We start from the raw sequence: 8,722 nt of genomic DNA, 5'->3' as shown, positions 1-8,722 counted from the left end.
CCCCCCTGTTCTGGTACTCCAGTCACTCATATTTTATTCTTCTTGATAGAGTCTCCCATAATTCTTAGGGTTTCTTCATTTTTTAAAATTTTTCCTCAAATAAGTTGGTGTCAAGTGCTTTATCTTCAGTCTCACTAATTCTGTCTTCCATTGCCTCAATTCTGCTCCTATGACTTTCTATTGAGTTGTCTGATTCTGAAATTTTATTGTTAATCTTCTGTATTTCTTTTTGCTGTCTCTCTGGATTCTTGCAGCCTGTTAAATTTGTCATTATGCTGTTCTATAATGTTAAGTTCCTCTATTGCTTTGTCTGTGTGTTCCTGGATTGTTCTGTGTTTTGCCTGATTTCCTTCCTGATGTCTTGAAGAGTTCTGTATATTAATCTTTTGTATTCTACCTCCGGTCATTCCAAGAAGTTCTCTTCCTCTGGAAAATTTCTTCATTCTTTGTTTTGGGAGCTTGCTGAAGCCATCATGGTCTGCCTCTTTATGTGATTTGATATTGACTGTTGTCTCTAATCCATCAATAAGTTACTGTATTTATTTTATAATTTTCTTACTGTGTCCTAGCTTCTTGTTTTGTTAGGTTTTGATATGCCCAGATAGGCTGCTCCTGTGAACTAGTTTGATTATTTGTACCTTTGAAGCCCTAACGTCCTGTCACCAGGTGGTTAGATGTATTACTAGGTATGTGACCCCAGGAGTCTGTTTACTTTTCTCATACAGATTCAGCTCAGGTGTCCAGGTAGCCAGTCACCAAGTGTTTGGTGCAGGCTCTCACCTGCAGTCCTAGATGGGCAGGGGTGATTGGTGTAGGCATAGATATCTGGCTACAGTAGTGCATCACATGCTGAGCAAGGCAGGGGGCCGATAGCTGCCCCTGAGTGGGAGGAAAGTGTATCCCTGTTCCCTAGAGTGCGTAGGTGGGTGGGTTTTACAGCTGGACTATGGGCACCCAGTGCTGTTTCCTGTAAGGACTGGGAGGCATCACTTATTCTTGGACCCCTGTAGCAGGTGGCTAGGTGGCATGGGTGGAGCCACCAGTCCTGAGGCTCCTGATGTGGGTAGGTGAGGACCATGCTTCATGGGCAGAGCAGTGTCAAATGTCATAAACCTACCACTCCACCATACAGCTGATACAGTTTAAGTTAGTCTTCAGGTATATACCATTTTGTATTGTTCTGATGAGGGCCTGCATTGTTGAAATAAGCCCACACAGGTCTAGGCAGGGGTGAAAGGCATTCAGAGTCCGTGGACCTTATACCTGTGCTTAGGCAAAGGAGCTGTGCCTGCCCTGAATTCCCAGCTTAGGGGAGCTGGCAGATTATTTTTTCCCTGTTTGTTAATTTGTTCACTCTCCAAGGCCAGGAGAATGGCTCAGGGCGCATGACAGGTCCTACTCCCAACCTGGGGGATGTGGCAAGCACTGATCCCGGCCGCAGGACCCGACACAGAGCAGGGAGGAGGCAGGTAAATGGGAGAGAGATTCTTCCCAAACGGGGAGGTGTTTGATTTGCCAGGTGGGTTAGACGCATGTACTTATCTTTTGCCAGTTGAGTGCTGGTTTTCACTGATTCGTGAGGCTCGAGTAGACTGTCTGCCACTGGGTCTCTTCTGATGTGGAAAATGCGTCCCGAGCGCCACTGCTTGCCTCACCACACATGCCAGCTTGTCCAGCCTGAAGGGTGCCGGCTCCCGCCGGGTCAGATCTGGTACCTCCTCGCTGCTTCCGAACTGTCTCTCCCTCCCCCGCCACTCATTCCAGTTGCTCAACCTTGCCTTTGATGTTCAGGGCTCCTAGATAGTCATGTATAATCGATTCACTTGCTTTTTTGGGTCTTTGTTGTAAGTGGGACCACGGGAAGCATCTGACTACTCCGCCATCTTGGCCTCGCCTCAGTTTTTGGTCTTTTGATGGTAACCTTTTATGTTTCTTAGCATAGCTTAATGTTTTTTCTTATTTTTAATTTTGTGTGTGTGTATGTATCATTTCAGTTAAATTTTTTGAGGGAGAGAAAGTAAAATGAATGGTTCAATATGCTATCTTGAACCAAAAATCTGGATTAAAAAAAATTAAATCAAAAATGTTTTTCATTTGAGAACTAACACTGAATCTTTTTGTAAAGCTTCATAAATGTTAATAAACTCTTGTCTCTCCTGAGTCATTTCTTTCGTTTTAAATACAGTTTTTTGTTTTTTTTCCACATATGCTTTTGTTAAGTGTGGGCACAATCCTGGATATGTGTTCTAGCTCTGCCACTTTATTTACTCTAATGCTTTTGAGTACCTACCACAGGCTAATTATTCTATGACATGGCATGGATATTAAGATGAATAAGAAAATAATCTCTGTCCTTAAATTTTATACAATCAAGAAGGGTAAATAAATACACCACTAGTAATATAGTTAATTGTAATATGATAGAATAAATATTCCAATCAAAATATAAAGTACTATGGCAACATCAGGGAAAAAGTGATTGATTTTATCTAGAAGATCGTAAAGGCTTCATTCACAGAAGGCATGTTAGTTGAGCTGGGCTTTGAAGAATAAATTATTCAACAGGTGGTAAAAGTACAGAAGAAGCATTCTAGGCAGAAGAAAGAGCATGAGTAGAGAGATGTAGAATAGTAAAATTTATGGAATGTTCCAAGAATGGTTTCCTACTCAGTGGCAGTAGAGCACAGAATATATAGTTAGTGAAAGGAAGTGAGGATGAAGTCACTAGCTGGGTAACCTGGGGTATGGCATTTAAATGTGTTAAGAGATCTTTTTCTTATTAGGAAAATGGTATTTACCCTATCTACCCCATAGGTAGTTATAGAGTTAAAATAGGAAAACGAAATCATGACAACTATGTATCTATTTCCCAAACTGTTCTTGTTATTTGTTGAGGTCGTGATGGGAGAAGAGAAAGAAAAGACGGTATGAAAAAGTGAATCAAACGGGGATTGAAGTGGCGCCAAAAAAATCAAATATAGAGAACTGGAATATAAGTTTTTAGAAATGTTCCCTTGTGTAATATGTTAAATTTAGGAAAGATCTTTTCTATGGCGAAGGAATATACCTGTAAAGGAATATCCCTATAGTAACTATGTAATTTTGCTCTTTTGAAGTACAGTGTCTTCCAGTTATAATGTGTTGAACTAAAACTGACTTATTTTCTTTTTTTAAGGTGGTTAAAACAGTTGGTTTGCGTGAGGTCTGGTTTTTTGGGCTGCAGTACGTGGACAGCAAAGGTTATTCTACTTGGCTTAAACTAAATAAAAAGGTAAAATATGATGACATTAAGTTAATTTGAAATTGTTATGAATTTGCTGGAAAAACATTCTAACCCTCCTCTTGCAGTTTTCTCTGTGTTAATCATTAGGAGTGGCATGCCTTTTCATTCAATTAGACATCATCTTTTTCATCAACTTTTCATCTTAGAAAAAATAGTTTTCCTATATGAAATCTTAGCACTTAAAAAATATTTATTTAAAGCAGGTATTATATATGGTACTGTGACCTTGAGTTAAACATTTGTAGGATGAGTCTGCCAGGAATATGAAGGTAAGTTGTTAGTTTGGTTATTAAATAAGATTTGTGAGTTACAGGTCACGTTCATGAAATTTAGCATAGAATTTTTTTTCTCTCTTTTTTTAAACCAATTTAGAATCTTGCCGACTAGAATCATACTTACAGGTTTAGAATCCCACTTTCTTCCAAAAAGAATTTTAGGTGAATATGTTCAGTTATTATGAAACCAGGATTTTTGTTAATCATATTCAAAATTACTGTTCCAGGTGACACAGCAAGATGTTAAAAAAGAGAATCCTTTACAGTTCAAGTTTAGAGCTAAATTCTTTCCTGAAGATGTTTCTGAGGAATTAATTCAAGAAATAACCCAGAGACTTTTCTTCTTGCAAGTTAAAGAAGCCATCTTAAATGATGAGATATATTGCCCACCAGAAACTGCGGTTCTTTTGGCTTCCTATGCTGTCCAAGCCAAGTATGGAGATTATAATAAAGAGATTCATAAACCAGGCTACCTGGCTAATGATAGACTTCTACCCCAACGGTAAGTGAAACATCCTTCGTGTTGTATTTTTTAAAAAATTATATTCGAGAAGTTTGTAAATAGAACTTTTTTTGAGATGTTTTTGGAGATTTTTGGACCAAGAAAGTATAGTTTCTAAAAGCATGACCCAGCAGCTGTATAGGTTATAGTCTGTAATTACCTAAACTTTCTTCTACTTTTTTCCTTATTCCCATAGGAAAAGCAATAAATGAAGGTAGTGATAACTTGGGCTGAAGGAGGATGTGACTGTTGGTGCTTCGTAAAAATTCTAACACAGGCACATAGGTGCTTTTATAAATGCTTTTGAGAATAATAATTGGCAGGCTATGCTTTCTCCAAAGAGTTAAGTTTCTAATTTTTTTTAAAAGGCTTTTTCCATGAAGTTTTCAGACTCCTACTTCTGTTCTTTATTTGCAGTGGCTTTTTACCTCTATAACAATTATTTTAAAATAGCATGGCTTAGGAAAAAAATCATTCGAAAACCTAGATTTTGAGTGTTGAGTCTACTCTTTGCTAGTTACGTGACCTTAGATGCATAACCTAACTGAGCCTCAGGGTCTAAGTCTTTAAAATACATGTAGTTTATATAGTTCATGACTTGCGTGATTTGTACTTTTAACTATAAAGTGTGATACAATGTTAATTGGTAGTTATTTATGAAATTTAGAAAATAACAGAATCAGATATTACTTCTGAATATCTCCGTTCTTAATTATGTTCGCACCCATGTCCCTGGTATTATAATATACATTATGATCTCTTTTAGAACCTAAAAAGAGGTAACAATCTTAGTCCAGATTCTTGAATTTTTAGAATTTTTATTTAAATGCAAAACTTTATATTACTATTAACTTAAGATTTCAGTTTTACACCACTTTCTATTAGTATTTAAGCTCTTAGCTGTAGTTTCTTAAGTACTAAATATGAAGCAGGGCTTTGAACTGGTTCATCCCAGTTCGGTCATGGCCAAGGAAGTGAAACCGGAACAGACCTGGATTTTTAAAATTTGGATGAACTGGAACAGTAACCAAAACGGGAAAAATTACAGGTCAAATCCCTGCTAGAAACCTAATTTCCCTCTTACAAAACAAGGGCAGCGTACGTGTTACATAGTAACCAGATTTCCTGCCTGTTAGATTTTGTGCAGAGTTGGAAACAACAGTGCCCTTCAAAGATGGGGGCTGACACATGTGCTGTGTGTCACTTTCCACAGTCCTGCTAGTAATCCAGTCTTACACATCAGGCTCCTGAAAGGACTCATTACGCCTCTTTTGAGTCTCCCATTCCAGGGCTTCAACCTGTAATTTTTCTTGTTCCGGTTATCATTTCAGTTCACCCAAATTGTAAAAATTTGGGTCTGTTCCAGTTTTGCTTCCTTGGCCATGACTGAACCCGGTCAAAGCCGTGGTATGAAGAAAGACAAGCTATTTCATGTCCACTTTCATTAATTTATTTTGGTTGTAAGCATTAACATTTATTTTTGGCTAATAAGCTGTATTATCTGTTTATATATGCTGTAGGAAGTACCGTTAAGTGTAGTAGCTTCAAAGTTTGATTACTAAATATTATGTTCTGCCCTTTAATATCATAGCAATAATAGTTACTGTAGAAAAAGGTAGAATAAAGCATATTGTTCATGAAAAGAACTGGGCATCAGGAATGTGAGGTATTTGTTAGTTTATATTCTTCTGGTTTTGGTTGCTCTTCCAACCCAGAATCCTTTGTGTTAGATTTTTAAACACTGAATTGAGTAATAGATGAACTAGTTCAGTAGGATTTCATTTCAGATAAGGATTACTTTTTTTAATTGAGTTATAATTTATATACAGTAAAATGCACAGTAAGTTAGATTTTAAAGTCAGTACATAAGGTAAATGTTATGTATAATCAGAATAACCTTAAAAATATCTTAAGTGTTCATAGAAGAATAGGCACACTTATCTCAACAGATACAGCACAGTTGTTCTTTCAGTGTTAGATCAGTTGCTGTTTTGTTGAGTGCCAGACGAAGTGATTGGCTTACATGACACAATAGTCATGTGATTAAAAAAAATCTTTTAAACACTGGAGTCATACTTAAGCACAATTATTTTTTTTTTTTTGAAGTTGTCTATATTTTTTTTAATTATACTTTATCTGAAAGTTTATAGAGCAAATTAGTTTCTCATTAAATAGTTAATACACATATTGTTTTGTGACATTGGTTGCCATCCCTACGACATGTCAACACTCTCCCCTTCTTGACTATGGGTTCCCCATTACCAGCTTTCCTGTCCCCTCCTGCCTTCTTATCCTTCCCCCTGGGCTGGTGTACCCATTTAGTCGTGTTTTGTTTTATGTGCCTGTCTAATCTTTGACTGAAGGGTAAACCTCAGGAGTGACTTCAGTACTGAGTTAAAAGGGTGTCCAGGGGCCATACTCTCAGGGTTTCTCCAGTCTCTGTCAGAAGAGCAAGTCTTATCTTTTTTTGTGAGCTAGAATTTTGTTCTCTGTTTTTCTCCAGCTCTGTCTAGGGACCCTCTATTGTGATCGCTGTCAGAGCAGTCAGTGGTGATAGCTGGGCACCATCTATTTGTGCTGGACTCAGTCTGGTGGAGGCTATGATAATTGTGATCCATTAGTCCTTTGGACTAATCTTACCCTTGTGTCTTCCGTTTTCTTCATTTACACAGTTCCTTTATTTTAAATGCATGTATTCTTTCACCTACTCTATTTAAAAAGAAAGAAGGTAACTGAACTGCTTTATTTAGGGTCTTATGGTAGGTAGTGTGCGTGTCTTCAATATTTTGTCCTCACCTTTTTAGATCCACAAACTCAGTTGTTCTTCCAGAGTTGGTAGTCTGTGGGGAGTCTGATTCAAGCTATCTAAGCTTACAAGATACCGATTATTAAAAAAAAAAAACGAACCCAAACCCGTTGCTGTCAAGTGGATTCTGACTCGTAAAATCTAGGTGGTAGTAGCACCGTCAGAACTCATCTGACTTCGGGGGTGATGTGAATCAAGGTCAGCCCGAGGCTGATCCCTATGAGGGGGAGATCAGACATACCTCCACTCTCCAATCCTTTTTACCAATTCTGACACCAGCCATCCCTCCCACAGCACTTCTACTTCACTTCTGGGTTCAATAATCCATTGAAACAGCCACACAGAACTCACAGATCATACTTACGATTAAGTGATTTAGTGAAGAAGTAACAGTACAACTCAGAATCAGGATTAACAGCTACAATGCAGGATCAGGAAGCATGTAGGCAGAGTCTGGAAGGCTCCCCCAAAGTGGAGAGCACATCTCTTCCCTCCTTCATTGCAGGACAGCTCTCTTAGCCCCTCTCGGTTATGCAGACCTTCTTTCAGCCCCTTCAGGACAGGTTCCAGGGGCTCCTCTTGGCCCTGCTGTCTGTCACCGCTGACTCTGCCACAGGGCCCCTTCCAGGCCTGTTGCTGCTGGCTCTGCCAGTGGGCCCCTTAGGGGCCTCTAGTTGCCAGCTCTGCTGCTGAACCCCTTCTGGGCTTCTAGCTGTCCTTGCTGTTATAGCCCTTGACCTGTATTACGGCTTTTCTAGGAGGTTCCTTGCCTCCTCTCTCTCTGTGCTTTTCTCTTCTTCCTGCTGCTTCTCTTCCTGTTTCTTTCTGTCTGAAAAAACCTCTGTGGGGTTGGCTGCACAGATACACAAACTCCTCATCAATTTCAAGGTATGGCCTTTCTACCAGTGCCAGAAACTGACCGATTTCCTCTCGGTAGGCCACAGACACTTCACTTGCATGGTAAGCTATAGTCACTTTATTTGCATAGTCAATAGTCACTTCATTTGCTTAGTGTATTGACCAATCCCTACAAGGTGGATACCAATCACAGGGCAGTCTGCAGCCCAGGGCCAGAAAAAAAATATCAAACCAAGTTGTTTACAGCTTACCCAGGAAATGTAACAAACCCCTGGGGTAGAAAAGTAGGGCAAAGGTAACTTCTCAGGGCTCAAGGGAAAAATCTCTCCAGCTGTTTTTCCAAAGAACCAAGGCAAAAGCTACATAAAGGAACTCATTTCACCACAGTAAGAATACTAATTTTTTGATACAGAACAGAGAAAATACCTTCGCAGTGGTGGGCATATCCTATTTGTGGTACATAGCATGCTCTTTCTCAGTGTCTAAGTACCTAGGGGTAAAATTAGTAATCAGAAGGTTATTTGATGATCATAAATCGAAGAAAAATAATTTGATTTTGATGGATGCTGATTTCTAGCTTTGGAAAATTGACATGAGTTGTCTGTTAGAGTTCAGCTCTATGGTGATACAGATAATCAGCCCCACCAGATACTATTTCTCTCCTTTAAAGAGGGCTAGATATACGTGAAGTTCTACATGCCAGGTTTCTGACTCAGGCATCTGGGTGGTTGGTAATACCTTTTACCAAGATTAAGAACCCAGAAGAAGGAATATACTTGGAATGAGGGTGGGTTCAGTGTTGAGCCTGTTGAGTTTGAAATACATATGGTATAAGCAAGAGAGAATCTGTATTCCTTTGGATATGTGGGTCCAGATCTTGGAGAGCAGTCTGGACTATAGGTACAGTTTTGGGAATAATCAGCAAATCGATGGTAATTAACCCATGAGAATGAAAGAGATGGACCTGAAAGTACATATACAACAACAAAAAAAAAAAA

At 38.9% G+C, this 8,722-nt stretch overlaps 1 protein-coding gene across 2 annotated transcripts in view; it reads left to right on the top strand.

Annotated features, from left to right (window-relative positions):
- The window catches only part of RDX (radixin), an 85,528-nt gene that overhangs the window by 29,158 nt on the left and 47,648 nt on the right, over nucleotides 1-8,722 (top strand). For both annotated transcript variants that reach the window (XM_004382482.2, XM_004382485.3), the window contains exons 4-5: nucleotides 3,176-3,271; nucleotides 3,786-4,060. In XM_004382482.2, coding sequence (XP_004382539.1) covers nucleotides 3,176-3,271; nucleotides 3,786-4,060 — 371 coding nt within the window. The remainder of the gene's footprint in view (nucleotides 1-3,175; nucleotides 3,272-3,785; nucleotides 4,061-8,722) is intronic.

The sequence above is a fragment of the Trichechus manatus genome, unplaced genomic scaffold (assembly GCF_000243295.1).
Source record: "Trichechus manatus latirostris isolate Lorelei unplaced genomic scaffold, TriManLat1.0 scaffold00094, whole genome shotgun sequence".
NCBI classification, from domain to species: domain Eukaryota; kingdom Metazoa; phylum Chordata; class Mammalia; order Sirenia; family Trichechidae; genus Trichechus; species Trichechus manatus.
Note: the sequence above shows the minus strand (reverse complement) of the source record. Positions and strands in the feature narration are given on the sequence as shown.